This window comes from Protopterus annectens, chromosome 1.part0 (assembly GCF_019279795.1).
Source record: "Protopterus annectens isolate FY-2018-M chromosome 1.part0, PAN1.0, whole genome shotgun sequence".
Lineage (NCBI taxonomy): Eukaryota > Metazoa > Chordata > Ceratodontiformes > Protopteridae > Protopterus > Protopterus annectens.
In genome coordinates, this window is record NC_056725.1 from 370,915,923 (window position 1) to 370,940,428 (window position 24,506).

The following is a 24,506-nucleotide window of genomic DNA, read 5'->3' on the forward strand; positions in this document are numbered from 1 at the left end:
GATGATATTTTCACAGACAAACTAGGCAAACCCCAGTTGTGTACTCCATGAAGTTAGACCCAGAGGTCAGCTCAGTTATCAGACCAACATAGAAAGGTCCAGTAGATATGCAGAACAGTCAAGGCCAAGTTACACAAAATGGTGCAGCTAGGTGTAATTTGTCCAGTAGAAGAACCAACTGAATGGGCATCTTCCATGGTAGTAGCTCATAAGAAAAGATCAGATGAGATCATAATATGTACTGATTCAAGACATTTGAACAAAGCATTAAAAAAGGCCACATCATCCTATGCACACAGTCAAGAAGGTTGCTGTCCTCATGCCAAATGCCACTGTTTTTTTCTGTCTTAGATGCAAAAAGTTAATTTTGGCAAACTTTGCTTGACTTAAAAATCTTCATTGCTAACCACATTTGGTATGCCATTCGGGAGGTACAGACTTCTTAGAATGCCATTTGGAATAAATTCTGCCAGTGAAGTACTTCAGCGTGCGATGGAACAAATTTTTTCTGGCTAATCATGTGCTATTACAGTAGCTGATATTCTAGCAGGAGGCAATGGTGAAGTCGAACATGATAGAAACCTCAAGAAAGTTCTGGAAAGAGCACATGAAGTGCATTGTAAGCTGAATCCTCAGAAGTGCAAATTCAGGCTACGAGGCATTACTTATATTGGTTATTTGTTTACCAGTTCAGGTTTGCAACCAGATCCTTCCAAACAGCAATTCTCAAAATGCCAGCCAATGTCCACCAACTTTGTGCTAGTATGATGTTCACAAACCAGTTACTCTTTCCTGTAATGCTTCTAAGTTTGGTCTAGGTGCAGTCATTCTTTAAGAGGGTAGACCAGTAGCCTATGCATCGAGAGTGTTACTCAAAACGAGATGCAGTATGCCCAGATTGAGAAAGAACTTTTGGCAACTGTGTCTGCATGTTTGAAGTTTCATGATTATATTTATGGTCGACCTATCAAGATAGAAAGCCAATGCACAAAGCTCCTGACAGACTGCAACGCATGATGCTCAAATTGCAAAAAGTACAATTATAACCTTGTTTGCACAAGAGGCAAACTTTTTTTATCCTGCTGATACCTCATCTTGATCACCCAGGAAAACTACAGTACAGCATGACAATGAGCAACCTCATTTTTAAGTCATGAAAGTGAGAAATTTTTCTTTCACACATCTTGATGAGCTTAGAACTCACACAGCTTCAGATCCAGTTCTCCAGAAGCTCAACCTCAGTTGAGGATGTCCTTCAAAACAATCTTGTTTACTAGTAGAAGTGCAACAGTATTTTTCTAACAGAGATGAGACTTTGTCGGACAACAGTATCAACATGAAAGGGCCTAAGGTGATGTTCCAAAATCCTTACAACAAGAGTACATTAAGATCTTGTATTGTGGCCACCCAGGAAGTGACTCTTACCAAAAGAAGTATTTTGGCCTTCTATGTCCAAATATATTGAGAAAGTACTTTCATCTTGTTCAGTATGTAACAGTACAAAGTCACATCAACAAAAAGAACTACTTCAGCTAAGCCATATTTCTGAACTACCTTGGTCAGCAGTAGGCACAGATATCTTCAAGTGTAATGGTCAACATTACTTGGTGTTAGTAGACTCTTATTGAAATTGGGTCGAGATTGACCAGCTTCTTAACCCAACTTCCAATGTCAATTCTAAGTTGAAGAGACATGTTTCTGTCCATGGTAGTCCGCACAGAGTTATTTCTGACAGTTTACAAGTCAGCAGTTCAGTTTGCCGAAAAGTGGGACTTTGTTCATATTACTAGTAGTCCCGAATACCCGCAGCCAAACGGCTTGGCTGAAAGTACAGATCAAAGTGCAAAACAACTGTTAGAGAAATCCAAACGTGACAATACTGATGTTTTTCTAAACTTGCTAAATCTCAGAAACATTCCTCTTGATAATGATCTTGGTTCACCTGCCCAGAGACTTATGTCGAGACAAACCAAAACCACATTACCAGTTAGCAGCAATTTATTGGTTCCATGTGCTAAAAAACAACAAAGCAGTGAAAGCCCAACTGTTGAAAAAGTGTTTGTCCCAGAAGTCCTATTATGATAAGACCAGCAAACCACTCAGTTCATTAAAAGAAGGGGAGATGGTGAGAATGCAGATGTCAAAAGGTTTTGATTGCAACAGAGATCATACACAGTGGAATCACAAGGAATGGAATTCAGGTGGAATCGGAAGCATTTATTACCAGTGTCTGAACCAGTGTTGCGGCATTTTGCCTGTGACAAAGACTCTAATTCTCAGAGTGACTTGTCCAATATTCCTGTTCCAGAGGATATTCCGTCAGCAATCCCTGTTCCAGAGAATATCTCCAAAACTCCAGAAGCAGAACATTCCCCAGTGACTGCCCCTGTTGCTAAACCCAGTCCTAACTATTACCTTATGAGATCAGGTTGCATTTCTACACCAAGTTCCAGATACACAGAAACCTGGACACAACTGCTGTTTTGTTTATTATTGTCTGTATAAATTGCATGCCTTTTCAAATGTCATTGCTTATATGAGACAGCTCAGTAAAGAGGTAGGATGTAGCTCAGAGTGTGTGCTATACCTTTAAGAAGCATTCCAGTCACTGGGCACGTGCATATAAGTACTGAGCACATGCAAGCAAGAGTGCCATTTTGAGTGAGTAGCCTGAGTGAAGGCATGCATGTATGTAGTAGTCAGTTAGATAATCTGTTTAAGTTTAATGTTCCTGCCATCCATCCTGATGTTTGCACACAATAAACTACTTAAATGAACACTCGAGCATCATCATCATCTTTTTAGTATGTACAAGACAAGTAACAGAGATTACATCTGAGAAAGTACCTTTTCAAAGGAAACACTGTGGAACATTGAAATAGGCTGCCTGAGTGGGTGATGGCGTGACAATCTACAGGGACGTTAGACAGCTGGAATAGCCTTGGCAAACCCAGCTCTAAGGAAGCAATAAGTATGGAGAAGATGCATCTCAATGGGCAAACCAGACAGAATCTCTTTCTCCCACTGCATTATGTACTATAACGTAAAGTTGAGAATGAACAGCATTGGACCTAGATCTAAAAGGCACTCACAGGATTAACTCTTTGCTCAATAGTTGGACAATACACACAAACAAAATACAAAGCAAAGTTTGTAAATGGTTGAAATTGCTACAGCTGTAGCAGTACATTCCACATCGACAAGAGGACACTGCTTCAAATCTTTTTTTTTTTTTTTTTCTGGACAATACTGTATACACAGCCATAGACACAACATTCTGTGCAGGAGCTGCTTACCATTCTAAGATGTTAGCAACTAAAATCATTTGATGATTCAAACATCAAGTAGAATGGGAAGGACAGTGAGTGTTAAAATATTCAGCAAACACATTCTGAAACCATAGTGACTTGGTGCCAATTTTACAAGGCTGTCCCAGGACAAATTAAGCCATTAGGTTATTTTACTTAACTTTGTGAATAATAGATGGGATGGCACCATGAACAAAAACTAACAAAATGAATTAATCTATATATGTCATATGTGCTTAAGATTGTTTTATACTTTCTTGTGGAGAAGGCAAGGAACCATGCAGAGGCCTTACAGATATTAATATAGCTCTGTTAGCCATATGATGTTTATTTCTATTCCCATGTGTGTGTCGGGAGGCGTTTTCTCCTGCACGTTAATGTAGAGAATGCATGTTTCTTTTTTTCATATTTCAAATATTAACATTTCACAGGGATAACAATCAGCATAATCAACCTGGACCACTTCTTTCTACTAGAATGTGGTATTGATCAGTATCATCTTTTATTGAATACAACTGTCAATTATACTCTATGGATTCACTTTGAAGAAGTCGGTTCTTACCACAAAAAAAGGAAAAAGGTTAATTTTAACCAAAAAATATTTTTGCAAAGCTCATAAGATAAACTGTCATACAATGGCTCAACTACTTTCAGAATCACTTATATTTGAAAAAAAAATGGCTTATCTCCAAGATTTTTTATATATGGAGGGAAAAAAACTACATTTTACATTTTGAAATTCTAGCCCTCATGAAGTGTTTGATGCCTTCAGCTTGCATATACTCTTCAACTGCTGTACGCACCCTCAAAGTTCTACTGACCTACTGCTTTTGTGTCTAAATGAAAAAGACTGCTTGGGCTTTGTTGCCATAGTAACAGATTTCCAAGCATTTTAATCTAAGTACTGCTTGTCAGCTTCACTAAGTGTCCTTTTCAGATTGCAACCTCCTCCATCCGCCTCCACTTCCAGCACAGTTAATTAAAGCTAAAGAGGGGAAAGAGAAAAGTGAATGAGAGAAACACAGAAAACAGGAAATGTAGAGGTGGACCACTGATGCTTTCTGAGTGCAACAGAGGCAATCACATCCTACAAAAAAGCTACACTGACACGTGTTTGTGTGTGTGCAATGTATGTCAGATTCTGCCTCACCTCAAAGATGTATAATAATATTTTATATATATATATTTTTTTTTTTTTACAAATGTACATGTTTTTTCCATATGTAAGCACGAAAACATATCATCCATGTGTATATTTGCATGCACAAAGAGAAGACATTCATGTACAACTAAATAAAGGATTCTCGATTTAGGCAAGAATAAATCCTGGCAAACACCCCAACATATACATCACAGCTATCAACATGTACAATCTACTCAATGAAGACTTATGCATCAGTATTCAAATGTCACCAATTAAAGGGCAAAATTTATTATGTCATACTGACGAGCTACACCTTCAGCTAAGCAAAACACAAGGGAAATGTTTTGTGGGAGGCAACACTGACATTAACAACAACTAGTGAAATGTCAAGCTCCACAAAACAAATATTCAAGAAGGCTCTGCAATCTACAGCCCTCAGCCACTGAAACACACTGCAAACTTATTTTCTTTGCAAGTAGCAAAATGAAGGCAAACTGGATCGCTTGGTAAGTACAAGTACAGAAAGGAAAACTAGTACCTTGATCAATTGACTTATTACTTGTATCAGATTCCGGGAATGATGGGACTGCATTATCATCATTTGAGCTATGTAGATGAGTTAATCACTTAAAAAAAAACTCAGTTTGATCCTTGCTGTTATGAGGTAAAGCATACAGAACTGTACTTTGAGCATGCACACACATGAGCTCCAAAATATATGTCAACGTTACATGTTGCAAGATGCACCATGACTCAGTGGATCTCAGAGAAACAGCAGTTGTATATCCGGTTCAAACATACAGCTGCAATGATTGGCTACCATGGACATTTTAAAAGTGAAAGAAGCAAAACCTCTAACAAAATCGTCACTGCACTCTCAAACCTGAACATGTGCCAATACCATATTTCCTGTCTATGCATTTCTAATGAAAGGGAACAAAGGTACCAGCATTAAGTAGCCAGTAAACTTCTGTTTTATAAAACACACAGAACTTTAGTTCTCAGCCTACACTCAGTATATAAAACATTTCATTAAATGGTTGCACTTGCCCACTCATTGAACAATGCATAATAAAGTACAGTTTTGTACCTACCATAAATGTAGATGTCCGATAGACATGCAACTGCAGTCATAACATGTGGGTTGTCCTGCCTCAGGCAGCCCTCGGTCGGCCAGATTCCAAAGTCTGGGTCCGACGTCGGCTGATGTCGCATTTCTCTCCGACGTCAGAGCGGCTGGAGTATATAAGCATCAGCCGACGCCATTTTCTTCAGTGTTTCTTGCCCCAGATGCCAGGTGCCCTCCAAGGAAGGCTGTAATCAAATTGGAAGACAAAAACAGGATTCCAAACAAATAAATGAGCAATAAAACAAATACACCATAACAGATATCCCCAGCTAAGAGTAACAGGGATATGAGTGGACCCTAGCCATAGAGGGGTATGGAGGGAGGGAAAATCCGACTGCAGTTGCATGTCTATCGGACATCTACATTTATGGTAGGTACAAAACTGTACTATGTCCTTCAAGAATGCAACTGCAGTCATAACATGTGGGTAGAATACCATAGCTTAGCTGGGGGAGGAGGAATGCTCTAGGAAAAAGATGGTGTGGCAATCAAACCCTGCAGGACTGCCGAAGCAAAGCCTGCTCTTGATCTGGAGTATAGAGGGAGATTGTAGTGTTTGGAGAATGTATGCACGGAGCTCCATGTAGCAGCTTCTAGAATGTCCTTAGTAGGCACCCCTCTTAAGAATGCTGTAGAGGTGGCTGTAGCTCTGGTGGAATGTGGTCTGACATTGGCTGGAACAGTCTTTCCATGAAAGGAATAACAGAATCTGATGCAATGTCCAATCCATTTTGAAATAGTCTGTTTTGAAATTGCTTTTCCTTGGACTGCAGGGGCGTAAGCTACAAAAAGTTGTTCAGACTTCCTACTGGCCTTGGTTCTGTCCAGGTAGTATCAAAGTTGTCTGTGGATGTCCAAGGTATGCAACAGTCTTTCCCCCTTATTCTCAGGATTGGGGAAGAAAGCAGGCAGATGAATGGCTTGATTTAAAGAAACCCTAGATACCACCTTTGGCATAAAAGTAGGGTTGGTCCTTAATGAAACCCTGTCTCTGTGAAAAATAATAAAGGGTGGTATTGCCATTAGGGCCTGTAGCTCCAAAACCCTTCTTGCTGAGATAATTGCCAACAGGAAAGCTGTCTTCCATGAGAGAAATTGCAAGTCAACTGAAGCTGCTGGCTCAAATGGAGGTAGTCAGTTTTTCTAGGACAAAATTGAGGTCCCAGGCTGGCACTGGGGCCTTTCTTGGTGGCTTAATGTTCTTGATTCCCCAGAGGAATTGCCTTAGTAAAGGGTGTGAAAAAACACGAGGATCAGTGTTGTATCTAGCTGAAATAGCAGATGCAGGTATCTTTATGGAAGAATATGAGAGGCCGTTCTTTAACATATCTGCCAAATATTCCAAGATGAGTGGGATGTTCAACAATGATGCATCATGTCCCTTGCTGGTATTCCAATTGCTGAATCTTTTCCACTTTGCTAAGTAAACCTTTCTGGTGGATGGTCTTCGAGCCTCTGTTAGTATCCGCTGAACTTCCTTTGAGAGAGATAGGCTGAAGTTATTTATGGGATCTCCCAGGCTGTTAGCTGCAGTGTCTGAAGATTTGGATGCACTGTTTCGAAATTGTGTTGAGTCAAAAGTAGAGGCCATTGGGGAAGGGCCCACCTCCTGGTGTGACATATGCTCCGTAGAAATAGGTGCCAGTGTTGTCTTGGCCAGTCCGGAGCTATTATGATTCCCTTGGGTCTCTCTGCTTTGATCTTTAGTAATACTGAGGTCATCAGTGGCAGTGGTGGGAATGCATAGATTGTTAGGGAGTTCCAGTTGAATGAGAGGGCATCTATTTTCCAAGCTTTTGGATGGTATGTCCTTGTGCAGAATTTTGGTAGAAGATGGGTGAGGTGAGAGGCAAATAGGTCCACTTCTGGCTTGCCCCATGTTGAAGTGAGTTGTCTGAAGGCCTTCGGATGTAACCTCCACTCGTGTGGATCTGTGAAATTCCTGCTTAGGCTGTCCGCCAACACATTGTCTTTTCCTGGAACAAACTGGGATTGTAACTGGATGTTTAGGCTCAGTGATTTCTCCCAAAGATGCATTGTCAGTCTGCAAAGGGGGTAAGAGTGGGTGCCCCCTTGCTTGTTTATGTACCACATCACAGTGGTGTTGTCTGTCCGTATCAGTAAATGGCCTTGCTGGAGTTGGTGTTGAAAGGCCTCGATGGCATGCATTACTGCCAGCATTTCCTTTTGGTTTATATGCAGATGTGTTTCCTTTGGAGACCATTGTCCTTGTATACATCTGCCTTCCTTGTGCGGCCCCCATCCAAGGTCTGAGGCGTCTGTGGCCATCTGTGGTTTTTTGAATGACATACCTGTGTTTGCCTGGCTCACCGAGGCCCACCATAGGAATTCCTTTTGCAGGCATGGAATGAGCGGTATGAGTGTCTCCAAGTTGTTGCTGTGTTGAGACCAAATGCTTTTTAGGTACCATTGAAGCTTTCTCATGTGTAGTCTTGCTAATGGAACCAGGAGAATGCAGGATGCAGGATGCCATGTAACCCAGGGCCTGTAGGAATCTCCTTGCAGTCATCTGGGTGAGTTTTGCTAAACCTTTGAAGTAATGAGTTAACTTCTCTTGCTTGTCTTCTGTCAGGTAAGCCATCTGAGAGGCTGTGTCTAGTTTGGCTCCTAAGAAGATTATTTGCTGGGATGGCTGCAGTCTTGACTTTTGGAAGTTGACTGTGTATCCCAGAGCTTGAAGTAATCGTATGACATAATCCAGGTTTTTTGTCAACATCAATTTGTCGTCCGCTTGTATGAGGCAGTCGTCCAGGTACGGGTGAGCCAGGCAAACACAGGTATGTCATTCAAAAAACCACAGATAACACAGACCATGACCACAGACGCCTCAGACCTTGGATGGGGGGCGCACATGGAAGGCAGGTGTATACAAGGACAATGGTCTCCAAAGGAAACACATCTGCATATAAACCAAAAGGAAATGCTGGCAGTAATGCATGCCATCGAGGCCTTTCAACACCAACTCCAGCATGGCCATTTACTGATATGGACAGACAACACCACTGTAATGTGGTACATAAACAAGCAAGGGGGCACCCACTCTTACCCCCTTTGCAGACTGACAATGCATCTTTGGGAGAAATCACTGAGCCTAAACATTCAGTTACAAACCCAGTTTGTTCCAGGAAAAGACAATGTGTTGGCGGACAGCCTAAGCAGGAATTTCACAGATCCACACGAGTGGAGGTTACATCCGAAGGCCTTCAGACAACTCACTTCGACATGGGGCAAGCCAGAAGTGGACCTATTTGCCTCTCACCTCAACCATCTTCTACCAAAATTCTGCACAAGGACATACCATCCAAAAGCTTGGAAAATAGATGCCCTCTCATTCAACTGGAACTCCCTAACAATCTATGCATTCCCACCTCTGCCACTGATGACCTCAGTATTACTAAAGATCAAAGCAGAGAGACCCAAGGGAATCATAATAGCTCCGGACTGGCCAAGACAACACTGGTACCCATTACTACGGAGCATATGTCACACCAGGAGGTGGGCCCTTCCCCAATGGCCTCTACTTTTGACAACACAATTTCGAAACAGTGCATCCAAATCTTCAGACACTGCAGCTAACAGCCTGGGAGATCCCATAAATAACTTCAGCCTATCTCTCTCAAAGGAAGTTCAGCGGATACTAACAGAGGCTTGAAGACCATCCACCAGAAAGGTTTACTTAGCAAAGTGGAAAAGATTCAGCAATTGGAATACCAGCAAGGGACATGATGCATCATTGTTGAACATCCCACTCATCTTGGAATATTTGGCAGATATGTTAAAGAACGGCCTCTCATATTCTTCCATAAAGATACATGCATCTGCTATTTCAGCTAGATACAACACTGATCCTCCTGTTTTTTCACACCCTTTACTAAGGCAATTCCTCAGGGGAATCAAGAACATTAAGCCAAGAAAGGCCCCAGTGCCAGCCTGGGACCTCAATTTTGTCCTAGAAAAACTGACTCTACCTCCATTTGAGCCAGCAGCTTCAGTTGACTTGCAATTTCTCTCATGGAAGACAGCTTTCCTGTTGGCAATTACCTCAGCAAGAAGGGTTTCGGAGCTACAGGCCCTAATGGCAATACCACCCTTTATTATTTTTCACAGAGACAGGGTTTCATTAAGGACCAACCCTACTTTTATGCCAAAGGCGGTATCTACGGTTTCTTTAAATCAAGCCATTCATCTGCCTGCTTTCTTCCCCAATCCTGAGAATAAGGAGGAAAGACTGTTGCATACCTTGGACATCCACAGACAACTTCGATACTACCTGGACAGAACCAAGGCCAGTAGGAAGTCTGAACAACTTTTTGTAGCTTACGCCCCTGCAGTCCAAGGAAAAGCAATTTCAAAACAGACTATTTCAAAATGGATTGGACATTGCATCAGATTCTGTTATTCCTTTCATGGAAAGACTGTTCCAGCCAATGTCAGACCACATTCCACCAGAGCTACAGCCACCTCTACAGCATTCTTAAGAGGGGTGCCTACTAAGGACATTCTAGAAGCTGCTACATGGAGCTCCGTGCATACATTCTCCAAACACTACAATCTCCCTCTATACTCCAGATCAAGAGCAGGCTTTGCTTCGGCAGTCCTGCAGGGTTTGATTGCCTCACCATCTTTTTCCTAGAGCATTCCTCCTCCCCCAGCTAAGCTATGGTATTCTTCCCACATGTTATGACTGCAGTTGCATTCTTGAAGGACATAGTACAGTTTTGTACCTACCATAAATGTAGATGTCCGATAGACATGCAACTGCAGTCGGATTTTCCCTCCCTCCATACCCCTCTATGCCTAGTGTCCACTCCTATCCCTGTTACTCTTAGCTGGGGATATCTGTTATGGTGTATTTGTTTTATTGCTCATTTATTTGTTTGGAATCCTGTTTTTGTCTTCCAGTTTGATTACAGCCTTCCTTGGAGGGCACCTGGCATCTGGGGCAAGAAACACTGAAGAAAATGGCGTCGGCTGATGTTATATACTCCAGCCGCTCTGACGTCGGAGAGAAATGCGACATCAGCCGATGTCGGAACCAGACTTTGGAATCCGGCCGACCGAGGGCTGCCTGAGGCAGGACAACCCACATGTTATGACTGCAGTTGCATTCTTGAAGGACATCTATCCTCCCACGTTATCATGCTAGGGGTCATGAACACTGCACTCCCCAGGAATCTCTTAGTAGAATGCAATGCAATGCAATGCAATGAAGACAGTGGTGGTGCATAAAAGCAGTGGACTACTATGTTGCTCACAATAGTTTTTTTTTTTTTTTTCCTTAAATGTTTTTGCTCCTGTATCTGTAGACCATTATTTGTCTCTGGCCATTAGTTCCCTCACAAGGTACCTTTGGTTTGGTTAACAAGGAGTTTGGTTGATATCTGTTTAATCAACTGCATTTGGTCGACTAGACAGATAGTCAAGAGATGTGCAAGATCGACAATCCTCATGAAGGGGAATATTTCATTTCCCCGGAGATTGTGTCATCTCACAGTTATTTAACTAGTAGGAGGTGTGGGGGAATGCTGTTTAGGTTTGTTAATTTCTTTTCTTTCTTTTTTTTTTTTTTTTTTTTTTTTAAGTAATATTTGCATACACCGAGAAGCAACCTCTGTGCATGCATACTTGCATTCACCAAGAAGCAAACTCTGTGCATGCATATTTGCATTCACTGAGAAGCAACCTCTGTGCATGCATATTTGCATTCACCGAGAAGCAACCTCGGTGCATACATACTAGGAAGTCAACATTTCATTTTTTAATACAGGGTTATTTACCTTCAGGATGTCGGCATTTGTGTTCGTAATATGACAGGATTTACCTTCATTTGGTCGACTATCTCCAATATGGGGGTGACAATTTTCTGGAGAGGCCATCACCCAAGTGGCTATTACGGTTGTCTATGCCTTTGTTAGCATTCCAGTAATAAGCATATATCAGACAGGCACAAACCACTCCCCTGGACAGGGGGAGGGGGATGCGCAACCCACATTACTACAGACATCACAACACTCTGCCCTATGTGGGTGCATGTAATGAGACATACAGCCATAGTAACTTAGTGGCTAAATGCACATTCCCCAGGCTATCCTTTTCAGTAATGTCCCCCTCTGAGGGACTGTTTAAATCAATGAACTTGGTCCTTCTCTGTCCCTTCCAGGATAGGCACACCCATTCCTTCCATGCCAGCTCCAATGGACACTCAAGCACAAACTGAACTTTGGAATCTGAGCCACTGTCATGGCTTTATTTTTCTACACCAAAAGAGCTGGTCGTCATGGCTTTATTTTTCTACACCAAAAGAGCTGGTACAAACCAGATTTATTTTCTCCTAGTACTAACCTTCTTGTGCCTCAAAACTCCAAAAAACAATCCTTAGTAATGCTGTGTACCATTATTCCAGTAGTAGCACATCATTCTTTCACTGGGTCAAACTGACCCCTTGAAGATTCAAGCCTCCTCTGTGTAACCACCTTCAAAAAACATGCAGTCAAACTTGAACCACCATAGGCAGGCCTGTTTATTTTGGGTACTCTAAATTAATTATTCCTTTGGCCAGCTCCAGTGCAGCACATACCATAGTCCTGGCCACAATATAGGAAAATAGGGTGCGATTAGTGGACCAGCACCTGAGAAGCTGACTGGCTCAGGTAGGAACGATCAGATAATGTCCAACTCCCCTACCTCAGGGAGAGCATCTTTTGCAGCAGCATCCTTTACCGCATTCCTGGGTATGCAAAATGATATGACTGAGCACAGATTATGCAAGGTGATTCTGAAAGAAGAGGCACAAGTGTAGTCAAGCATTTTCATCCACTGAATGTCAGCAAAAGCAACATGTCAAGCTGAAGTAAAACAATGAAAAATCTTCACCAACTACAGATGATTGTTACACAGCATGCCAATCTCACCTCCAACTACTCCAGAAACAATTGTGGTCACCAAAAGGCTATATCTCACCTGGAAAGAAAGGACCTACTTTGGTTAGATATGGAATGCCATGCTGGACAGGATGGGAAGCAAAAGTGTCAATGAGGCACTGATGCAAGCTGGAGAAGGCTTTTTTTTCTTAATCAGTTTCTTTAGAGTACAATAAGTTAAATACACAAAACTTATTGATAAGGTAATAAATGCATTATTACAAATATTTACCTGAAACGGCTTCCCCGTGTTGGATAGATCATCTGATGGGATACTGAGAACTGAACCGCAACCTCCAAATCTGTCATTCTGGCAGCCATAAACTACAAGTGGGATATATGTGAACTGTTAAGGAGATTTAGCTGTATAACTTCAATTGTGAGGCAGGTTATTATTTCATGTGCTACAAACTTTCATACAAAAAGCCATATGCTGTTGAATTTGGTGAGTAAACATTTATGTACATAACAGAGTTACATTTCCAATTTTGACTATGATTTTACAAATGAGTATTGAAGCTGTGAGTGCGGTCAAAAAGGTAAACTATAAAAGTAAGAATTTTTTTTTTGTGGGTTCACCTGATCTACCCCAATGGCTCTCCCTTCCTCCACCCAATTAAACATTATGTTCCTCCATATATGTGCCAGCCCATTCTTTCCCAGGAGGAGGCAAGAGACGTGCTGAGAGAGTGGGCCACTCTGCCAATCCCTGTGGACTGTCTTATCCACATCTCCTAATTGGCTTCCGCATTCTATAATTACTTTTATAATGATGCAGAAACACTACAACACTTATGCATCCCCCTAGCTAAGCAGCTCACTGCAATGCCAGGTGGGCTTATTACTAAAGCAGCAAGCCAAGCTCCCCCCCCCCCCCATTCTGGACATATGTGTATCAGCCTCCAACTCCCACTCCCATCTAACAGCTCCCTCCAGCACCTGTGCCCTTAGTTGAAAACATGACATCTGAGGAACAGTGAGGGCTTTATCTCTCTGCTTCACATGGACAGGTGCAAGAAAGACATATTAAAATTTTAATAAACTGTACAGCATACTTCACTTGTGCAACACAGGTAATTTAAATATTCACTGACTTATTTGGTTACATTCATGAAGCAGACTTCACTGAATGCAGATAAAAAGGGAACAATGTTTTTATTATTTTTTTATATGGGTAAATACCTTACCATGAGGATAAATATAGGACCCAAAACATGGATCATGTCACACAAAGCAATATCAAAATAAATGCCATAATTGATAAATACTGGTGTTAATATATGTGAGAAAGCACACATCAAAACAGCAATTTTGCTTTTAACAGATAGGTGCAGCTGTTGGACTAGTCAAAGTGTATTCTGCATCAATCTTATGATTTAAGGCAATCGATTTTTCTCAAATATACTCTCCAAATATACAGAATGGGAGCCTTGATGCACTACAAATAAGCACTATAGAACAAAGATGACAAAAAATAGAATCCTGGCTTAAAACTTCATCTTTTCTGTTTGTGGCATCAGTACAACTGACAATGTGCTTTTGTGGCCGACAAAGAACAGGCAAGTGATCAGGGTAACAAAAATTTCATCTGTACATAAAGGCAGATGAACACCTGAATCAGACAGCACAATCTAATGCTAGGTACTATCATTAATTAACAAGAAACTAGGAATTAGCTAACTGACTGCCAGCACTGTATTTAAGCTAAGAAACTGGAAGCATTACTAACACCACTTACGGTAATTCTGATAGCATGAGATAATGTAACAGACAGATATCTCCAGAAGGGGCACATATGGGAAAAGTACGGTTATTCACACACTTGTCCAGTGGCTTATAGTACTGAGCATCTTATATGGACAGGAAAAGGTCTAGTTTCCTCCACATAAGTGGCAGGCAGTCCAAGAAGGTGTACTTAAATTGTTTCGGTGGAAATGAAGATTGTCTTTAAATGTTACTGCTTAAGAGGATAAAATACTCTTTCAGCAAGCTACTTAGCTTATTTGCAGGCACAATGCTTAGTGATTTCTATTCAGATACTATGTACATCTGAATGGATTTTTCTATCTCTTCCAGTTATATCAAGTTTAGCGCCTTTTGGAGTATCTGCATATATCACTTTTATTTTTGCAGGCCTTTTATAACAGTGTGCCAGGATGCTGCTGCTGCTGCTCCCCACACATTTTACTAGGGGTTTATTCTGACCATGCAGTACCAGAGCTTAATCCCCCATAATGTCCAGAGGGAACTCTTGGCCAGTTATGACACCAGATGTTAAATTAGGTACCAAAACTACAGGATGCAGTAACTTCCTAAACATAGTTTGAATTTCTGTGTGTTGCAGGATACTCCATGTCTCCAAGGACCCATATTAGTTCCATTTTCCTCGTCAGTTTTAAGGTCTACAGATGTACAACTCATTAATGAGTGTGACCATGCTCCCAGAATCCAGTGGCTCCTTCAGTTCCTTCCTAATCACCAAAACTATATATTTGCCAAACCTGGAAGTGACACAGAGACAATACTCCGAGTCTACTATTCCAGAAATTACTTTTTTAGTTTCTGATGGTCTATAAACCCAGTATCTTCTGTGTCAATATTCCCTTGATTGCTTCTTCTGTATGTTTTAACTCCCTCATGCTGAGCCCAATTCTCCTGTGTGGCATTATCTTTCAAAGGCAACAATGTATGCCTTGATATCATTATCATCATCATCATCTCTGCTTGGTTTCTTTAGTATTTAGGTGGTCTCAGGAGTGGTCACTATACTGGCCATCAATTATCTGTTCCTAGAAAGTGATTAAATACTTGTCAGTAGCCTCATTCCTGGCCTTAAAAGCCACAATATGTTTTTAAACACCTTGATTAAAATACTACTTAATACATAGATGCACATGTACATTAATAGAAAACAATCTTTATTAAAAATTTTCCATTTATACACGTTTTCTTTCTTTATAACTGTCTTTCAGTCCAACATTACATAAATTGCTCAATTCCTGCCACCCCCTTAAGCCACCACCCTCCACTTGAACATTATTCTGTATGCACTGCTCCCACAAATTCCTTTTTATTTTTATGTCCTGAGTACTGACTGAGAGTGCTACTGAAACAACTCAAAATATAAATTGATAATTATATTTTTTGGCACTTCTTTCCAAAGTTCTACAGTATCCTAATTGCTTTTGCTTGATTGATTTAGATCTATATTTGCTGGTTTCTGATCTGTGTTGAAAGTGTTATTTTTCAGAGTTGATTTTTCCCCCACCTTGCCCTCCCTATTGGTGTTTTCTTTTTATGCTTGGTGGCTTTGCAGTTGCCCGCCTCTACTGTATATTTGATCTGTGACACTCCTTCCAGTCTAGTGTCTTTAGCTCATTCTACCTAATACAAAGAGAAAAAAACATTTTATTTTGCGCTTTATTAATCTGCTTACTGTGTTTGTGTTTCTTCCTACTTTATTACTTATTTTGCTCTTGCTGTCTGTTCTTAAAAGTACTTAATAGCATTTATTCTGCTGCATGTATTACTGCTCGTTAGTAGCCGATTAAATTGTAACTGTTATTCTAAGCCTTTGGATTACGCATTGGGTTTTAGACAGTTGTTTCACATTAGGAAGGTTTGTGGTCTGCACTGTTGTGGCAGGACAGGAAGCTTACATCCTTCTGAGTTGGGAGTTGCTGATTAAAGGCTTAGTGTCTCTTCTAAAGCGTATTAGTTCTGGTTTAAGCACTTGGGCTTTGGGACAGTTGTTTTACATTAAGAAGGTGAGGTCTGCACTCTTGTGGGAGGCTGGATTCTGCCCTTCTGAGCAGGGAATTTCTGGTTACAGGCTTATTGTACCTGCTTATTTGAACTGTTTCTTTCTGAAATTGGTGCGCCTTGTTGCTGCAGCATAGACCAGATTCAGGCCTGCAGAACCTAGCTTTGTTTGTATAACTTGAGCACTGACCCAGGCCATCTTTTTTTGGAGTAGGTTCCCCTGCACCCTAGCAGCAGGAGTGTGCAGTTAGAACTTGTCTGATTGAAGACTGCTGGAGCAGGGCTCAGTTTTGAGCTTTTTTCTGGTTAATTGGGTAACTTGTTTAAATCAGTTGTTCATTTTCTATTGTTTATATATATATATATATATATATATATATATATATATATTTTGCATTCTATTCATCTGCTTTTACTGCATTTGTGTTTCTTCCTACTTTATTACTAAAGGCATTGACTACAAACTCTAATCCGAGATATATAACAATAAGTATCCTTTTCCGTGCATTTAAAGAGTTTTTTTGATTGCATCTGCTTTATTTTCTGAAAAAAAAAAAAAATATATATATATATATATATATATATTTGTTTCCTGCCTTTCTAAGCTAGTATAGTCCAGTTTTCAGGTTAAGTGCTGAATTCAGGGCTGTGTTACAAATCTCTGTGTTTGCCCATACCTTACTTGGATAGAAGGAAGTTTCTCTGTTCACCTGTGTGAGGGGAGCTTTGAGCAGCTTATCTGTCCCTGGAGGAGTGGTTTCAGCCCAGAAATTAGTATTTTATTGGCCATTTTGGGCTAATTTCTCTCTCTTTCCTTTCCCTGCTATAAATACTGCATTTGCACGGTTTTGCACACCAGGCAGCACCGGTTAGCTAGGGTATAACTATTCCCGTCTCCACAAAGTCTCCTCTTCAATTTTTCCCTTGGAACTAGACAAACTTTCAACTTAAGCACTCAAGACATTCATTTCTCAGCCCGGCACTTGCTCAAAACTCATAGCAAGCACTTATAAACCCTAGCACGAGACCCTCCTATACTGTACAGAAGGACAAGGCTCTCTATTCAACCTTACCAGCCATTCAGTAAAACAGTTCATTGTACCTATCCAGGCATGTCCAAAGGGCAGTTTCAGGCGTACTCTCCAGTCCAACTGGTGAATCTGGGCATTTTAAGGCAATGTTACAACTGCCTCATGTACACAGACAACCCTCTCCTCCTACCATCAAACACTAATACATGTGAGAGATGCAATTATACAGCCAAACTGGAGGCTAAGCTCTCTCAACCCAAGGCTGGATCAGACAGTCAAGAGGAGAAGGGAAATACTTGTATCACACCACCAGTCTCACACAGACCCATTAAACCAGCACCGGCAAAAAACACACAAATACACGAAAACATACTCGGAGGCTCTAAATAAAAATCTACAAAAGCAACAGAGACCTCCAAAGCAGACATCCAAGCAACCTCCACTCCCCATCACAAATCATAAAACACATACTTCACAAAACCAGTGTGCCATGCAATCACAGCCCTTAAGGCAAAATAACATACCAGTAAACAGGTGACTCTATAGTCAGGCACACTGACGTCCCACTCACTAGGCTGAATAAGGAGAAGGTTACTGTTAGCTGCTGTCGAGTGCCAGGATCCGCCACATAACACAAGCACTCATGTCACTCCAGAACAAGCACAAATACGACTCTGTCATTGTCCATGTTGGTGTGAATGACCTGAGCCATACCTCCCTGGACTACATGAAAAGAGACATGGAAGAGCTCTCTGATCTTGTAGCCCAGGCAGGTATGATTCAGACACTGAGTAGCATCCTGCTCTCACCAAGAATGATACCACAGTATAAAGAAAAAATTATCAATTTCAACAATTGGCTAAGTTTCTAGTGTCATTCAAAGGGGATCCAGTGTCTGTCCGCCTGGGAGGACATGCTCGACAAGCTACTCTGCTTCACTAGAGATGGCTTGCACCTGTCACCCTTAAGCTTTCAAATACTGGCCAAGGCTCTTGCCACCCCCATAGTGCCTTTTTTTAGGCAAGGCTCAAAAGATAAACCCACCGCCATAAATAGCACAAGTAACAAAAAAAGTACAGTTATGTACACTTACCATAAATGTAGCTGTTCGAGTGTATTCACTGTTGCAGTCATTACATTTGGGTTATCTGCTTGCAGGTAGCCCTCAGTCGGCCTGATTAACAAAGTCTTGGGTCCTGCATTGGTTGCTGTCCCTTCTTCCATGACATCAGGTCATCAGGGGTATAAAACATGCAGCCAACGCCATTACATCAGCTTTTCTTGCCCCAGATGTCAGGTGCCCCCTAACAGGAAGCAATTAAATATAAAAGTACAAGGATATGCCTGCAACAAAAAAGCAAATACACCAAAAAGGCTTTTAAGCATAGTAAAGGAAAGTAGAGGTATAGCCAAAAGAAGTTAGGGGGCTGGACGGAGGGTAACCAAGACTGCAACAGTGAATACACTCGAACATCTACATTTATGGTAAGTATACACAACTGTACTATGTTCTTCATGTTTCACTGTTGCAGTCATTACACTTGGGGAGATTCCCAAAGCTATGGTTGGGAGGAGGAATTTACATAGTATTAGGGCCAGCTATAAGGCCCTGCAAGACTGCAGTGGCAAAGCCACCTCTTGGATTTAGAGAACATTGGCAAATGATAATCCTTGGTGAAAGTATGTACAGAACTCCAGGTAGCAGCTTCTAGGATGTCCCTGGCAGGGATGCCTCTGAGAAAGGCTGTAGAGGTAGATGCAGCCCTGGTGGAGTGACGTCCGATTCCCCTGGGGGTAGGTTTTCCATGGTGCTTATAGCAGAAATGAATGCAATGGCTTATCCATTTAGAAATGGTTTGCTTTGAAATAGCCTTCCCCTCTGCCCCTGCAGCAAATGCCACGAGCAGTTGTTCAGATTTCCTTTGAGGTTTAGTCCTGTCCAAGTAGAATCCAAGTTGTCTGTGCACATCTAATGAATGCAGTATCCGTTCCCCTTTATTTTGTGGATTGGGAAAGAAGGTTGGCAAATGAATGCACTGATCAAGAGCCACACTGGATACCACCTTGGGCATGAAGGATGGACTGGTTCTGAGGGACACCCTGTCCGCAAGAAAGATGATGAACGGCTCCCACTGCCATAAGGGCCTGTAATTCAGATACCCTTCTAGCTGAAGTGACTGCTGAAAGGAAAGCTGTTTTCCAAGAAAGAAATTTTAAGTCTGCAGTAGCAGCTGGCTCGAAAGGAGGTAGAGTGAGTTTCTCCAAGACAAAATTAAGGTCCCAGGTTGGGGATGGAGCTCTCCTGGGTGGTCTCAAATTTTTTGGCCCCTCTGAGGAACTGCTTGAGCAGTGGATGAGAGAAGAGGGGAGGTTCTGTGTTATAATGAGCTGAAATGGCTGAGGTGTGGATTTTAATGGAGGAAAAAGACAGGCCCTTGAGAAGCATCTCAGTTCAGTATTGTAAAATCTGAGTTAAACTGGGTGCTGCTGTGTTCATCCCTTGAGATTGGTTCCAGGCACAGAATCTTTTCCATTTTTCAGCATAAGATTTTCTAGTACTAGGCCTCCTTTTCTCTAAAATGATATCCATCACAGGTTTGCTGAGGGATGGTAAAAGGAGAGATGAAGTAATCAGCCAAGCTGCAAGGTTCAGTGTTAGAAGCTGAGGGTGCAGAATCTGGTTTTCCTGCTGAGACAGAAGGGAAGGAGTCTGAGGCAGGTGCCATGGAGATAACTGTGACGCACTGTGCAGGACAGGACATCAGTGTTGGCGCGGGCCAGTCTGAAGCAATCACAATCATCCTTGGTGTGTACTGTTTGATTTTTAGTAGTACTTTGGAGAGCAGAGGCAGCAGGGGTGAAGGCATAGACTGATAGGTTTTTCCAGCTGAAGGACAGAGCATCCACTTTCCAGACTTGTTTGTGGGGAGTCCTTGTGCAAAATTTGTCCAATTGGTAGTTCTGTGGAGAGGCAAAAAGTCTATATCTGGGATCCCCCATTTGCTTGTCAACATGTTGAAAATCCTTGGTTCCAGTTTCCACTCGTGTGGGTCCATGAGGTTTCTTAGTTCGTCTGCCAGTGTGTTTAATTTTCCTGGCAGGAATTGAGCTTGTTGGTGCACTTGGTAGCTCAAGGCCGTGTCCCACAATGCCATGGCTAGTCTGCAGAGGGGGTAAGAATGTGTACCCCCTAGCTTGTTTATGTACCACATAGCAGTGGTGTTTGTCCATCTTTACCCATTAGTTGTCCTGGAAGAATGTGGTCCTTGAAGGCTGTCAGAGCATTCTGTACAGCTAATATTTCTTTTTGATTGATATGCAGGTGCATTTGACTTGGGTTCCATTTGCCCTGAATGCACTTCCCTGCCAGGTGAGACCACCATGCATAGTCTGATGTGGCTGTTAGGGTTCGAGCGGCAGGGGGTGGTGTGAAAGGTAGTCCCTTGTTTTGGTGGCAGGCCTCTGCCCACCAAAGGAACTCTTGGCGTAGGCAAGGTATGATAGGAATCATTGTTTCTAGGTCTTGAGAATGTTGACACCATAGGTCTTTTAGATACCACTGTAGTTTCCTCAAATACAGTCTTGCATATGGAATTAGAAGAATGCAAGAGGCCATGAACCCCAAGGTTTGCAGTATTTGTCTTGCAGATAGTATGTTTTTTGTGGCCACTTGTTTGAAGTAGGATGTCAAATTAATTTGTTTCTTTGGCGTGAGGTAAGCCATCTGGGATGTTGTATTCAAGCTTGCTCCCAGGAATATAATTTGTTGACAAGGTACCAGGTGTGATTTCTTTTTGTTTATGGTGTACCCCAGACAAGTTAGAACCCTTTTTACAAAGGCCAGATGATTCAAAAGTATGTCCTTCTGCCTGAATTAGACAATCGTCCAGGTATGGGTATATTGAATATTTCTTTGCCTGCAAAATGCAATAACTGGAGCTATGCACTTTGTGAATACCCGGGGCACAGTAGATAAGCCAAAGGGCAGTGCAAAGAACTTATAGTGCGTGTAGCCTGCTTTGAAGCGTAGGTATCTTCTGCAAGATTCCCTGATTGGGATGTGCAAGTATGCTTCTTTTAAATCTAGTAGTGCCAACCAGGCATCTTTGCCTAGCATAGAAGTAACTGGTGAAGAGTCAGCATCTTGAATTTTGGAATCTCCAAAAATGTGTTTAGAGTAGACAGGTCCAGGATAGGACGCCATGAATTGTCTTTTCTGGGTACCAGGAAAAGTCACGAGTAGAAACCTTTATCCCTTTTCCTCTTCTGGCACCAGCTGAATAGCCCCCATGCTTAAGAGAGAAAGTACTTGTTTTTGGGCCTCTGCCCACTGATTTGCGGGTAGGTCCGGCCACCCACTTGGTGTTGGCAATGTGTGGAAGTGAAATATGTAACCCTGGGATACTATATTTAAAACCCATTTGTCCTGGATAATGAGTTCCAAGTTCTTTGCATGAAGAGCAATCTTTCCCCCCAAAGGGGCAGTCAGTTGATAAGTGTTTGGGAATTTTAAAAGGAATTAATTGAGACAGTTTACCATAGGGGGAGTCATATTATTCCCAGATTTGGAAGTGGAGGCCCCCCACTGCTTAGTTCTGTGTGTCCCCTGGGACTGAAACCTGGGGGTTTTGCTGTGTCTGGGTTTGGCTTGAGAAGACCTGGAAGGGGCTGGAAAGGACCAATTCTTAGAGGGTCAGTGCCTACTAAATCTAGGAGGCTGAACTTGTAAAAAAATCTTTAACAGTTTGCATAGATTTAGCTTTATCTTCCATCTTTTTAAGAACTTCCTCAGCCTTGTTGCCAAACAGGCAGTCCTGATTTAAAGGAGCATCCAACAATTTAGCTTTAACATGATCAGGCAAAGATTGCTCCTTAAGCCAAGCATTCCTTCTGAGCGCACAGACCCAGTAACAGCAGTCCTGCAAGAGTCCTCTAATAAATCAAAACCACATTGCAAAGTATGTTTTCCGACTTGTTCAACAGAATGCATTAAATCCTGTAATTCTATATTTTCCACACAGTCAGGAATCAACATAATTTTCTGTTTAAGCAGTCCAATAACATGTTGCTGATACTTTAACATATGAAACTGTCAGTTTAAAGCCCTAATGGCCAAGGTTGCAGAAGTGTAAACCCTCTTACCCCATCTATCCAGTGCCCTGGAGTCTCTATCAGAAGGGGTAGGATTTTTAGCAGTAGAAGCCTTAATGCCCTTGGGCCCTTGTGAAACAGTCTCTGGATCTGCAATAGGATTTTTGAAAAGGAACGTGTGGGACTCAGGGACCCTGTAGTATTTGTCAGGTTTTCTGGGAGCAGGAGGCAGGGAATCAGGGGCCAAACTAGATTCCGAAAAAGCATCATCAACAATGTCTAGTACAGGAGGAACAGCTAAAGGCCTATGCTGAGGTAGGAGAAGGAAATCCCTAAGCCTCTTTTTTGAATCAGAAAAATCCTTGCTTTCCCAGTGGAAATGCTCCCTTACAGTATGTAAGATTTCCCCAAAAGAAAAATCCTAAGGAGAGGAAGCAGAGAGAATGGAGTCCTCTGCATCAGAATCCTCATAAGTAGGTAAGGGCAAATGCAGATCATTAGAAGAATCAGAAAAAACAGAATCCTGATCAGAAGATTCATAATCAACTTCAGTCCTAGGCCTCATAGAAGGGGAAGGTTGGCTACCCCTGATTAGAGTTATTAGACCTTCAGCCATTCTTATAATTTGATTTTTAGGCCTAGAGTCCTTAGCATGTGGCCTGGGCGTCGATTTTTTAGACATGGATCGAGATTTAGGCCTAAGTAAAGAAGGAAGCGTCGGTTTAATATGCAAGTCCATAGGCCTGAATACACCCTCAGAAGCCGGTGCCCTGCACAGTGGCTCCAGACCCATCCAAGGTAGAGACATCTGCGGGTTCCATAGTTGAAGCATCTCGCGGCATACCAGACTCCGAATGAGTCTCAGTAGAGGCCTGCGAATCAGAAGTAAAGTGCCTCACTGAGTACCGGCGAACTGGCGACTGGCTTAGGAGAAGCATCGTCGGCAGTTTTGGACCACGGCAGCCTGTCTCTGTCTATCTTTGTGTTTTTTTCAGAATCCTGGTAGTTGGATGGCTAACCGACAACATTTCTGGATAATTAAACCGAGAACCGAAATATTTAGAGGTGAAAATATACAGACGACGGACAGTGCGCTGATTAAATAAAGCACAAAACCGACAGCAAGGTACATCATGGTCAGGGCCTAGGCAAGGAATACAGTACGAATGAAAATCATTATGAGGTATTTGCTTTACACAAGTAATGCAATTATTAACTTTTACTGACATTGGTAAGGAGCAAGAAAAAGTTTCCCCAATGGGGTACTTATCTTTAGTTGAAGACTTTAGTTCTGAAACTCGAAAAACGAAAATTTCAGGAGTCAGCCGACCGGCACTTGCGAACTGCTTTTGCTTCAGGCACCGCAGGGCAAGAAAGACTGATGTAATGGTGATGGCTGCATGTTTTATACCCCTGACGGCCTGACGTCATGGAAGAAGGGACAGCAACTGACACAGGACCCAAGACTTTGTTAATCAGGCCGACTGAGGGCTACCTGCAAACAGATAATCCAAATGTAATGACTGCAACAGTGAAACACGAAGAACATCTGAGGGTAATGTTACTCAATGCCAGAATTCTAAACCTCAAAATGCACGCACTTGAGGCACTCCTCAGTATGGAGAAAATCGATATATGTGCAGTAACAAAAACCTGGTTTAAGGCTCCAGACAGTACCCCAGCACTACCAGGCTACAACTCATACCATACATTTCGGCCACAGAACACAGACCGAAATACAAAAGGCGGGGGCGTATCCATATTCATCAAGGATACCCACACCTCCAGGTTAGTGGCACAGCACGATGCTTCACAGATCATCCACATGCAACTAAAAATGGGCAAAACTACAATTCAAATTGTAGCTTGCTACAGATCACCCACCATGTCCCAGGACCCCCATTCCACATTTCTGGAAACACTGGGAAATATAAAGGTCCTACCAAACACCCTAATATTGGGTGATTTCAATTACCCAAACATTAACTGGGAGAACTACACCAGTACTAACTCCCTTCCCCAACATTTCCTAGAATTTATAAACTCAAATGCCTTGGATCAACTGGTCAACACTCCCACCAGAGGTGACAACATATTGGA

The 24,506-nt window shown here is 42.0% G+C and overlaps 1 protein-coding gene across 5 annotated transcripts in view; it reads right to left on the bottom strand.

Annotated features, from left to right (window-relative positions):
* The window catches only part of ADAT2 (adenosine deaminase tRNA specific 2), a 649,106-nt gene that overhangs the window by 270,283 nt on the left and 354,317 nt on the right, over nt 1-24,506 (bottom strand). For 4 of the 5 annotated variants that reach the window (XM_044060135.1, XM_044060143.1, XM_044060153.1 and 1 more), the window contains one exon: nt 12,755-12,846. In XM_044060135.1, the coding sequence (XP_043916070.1) occupies nt 12,755-12,846 (92 nt within the window). Of the gene's footprint in view, nt 1-12,754; nt 12,862-24,506 lie in introns of all 5 variants that reach the window. The other variant, XM_044060149.1, reaches the window with a different exon arrangement.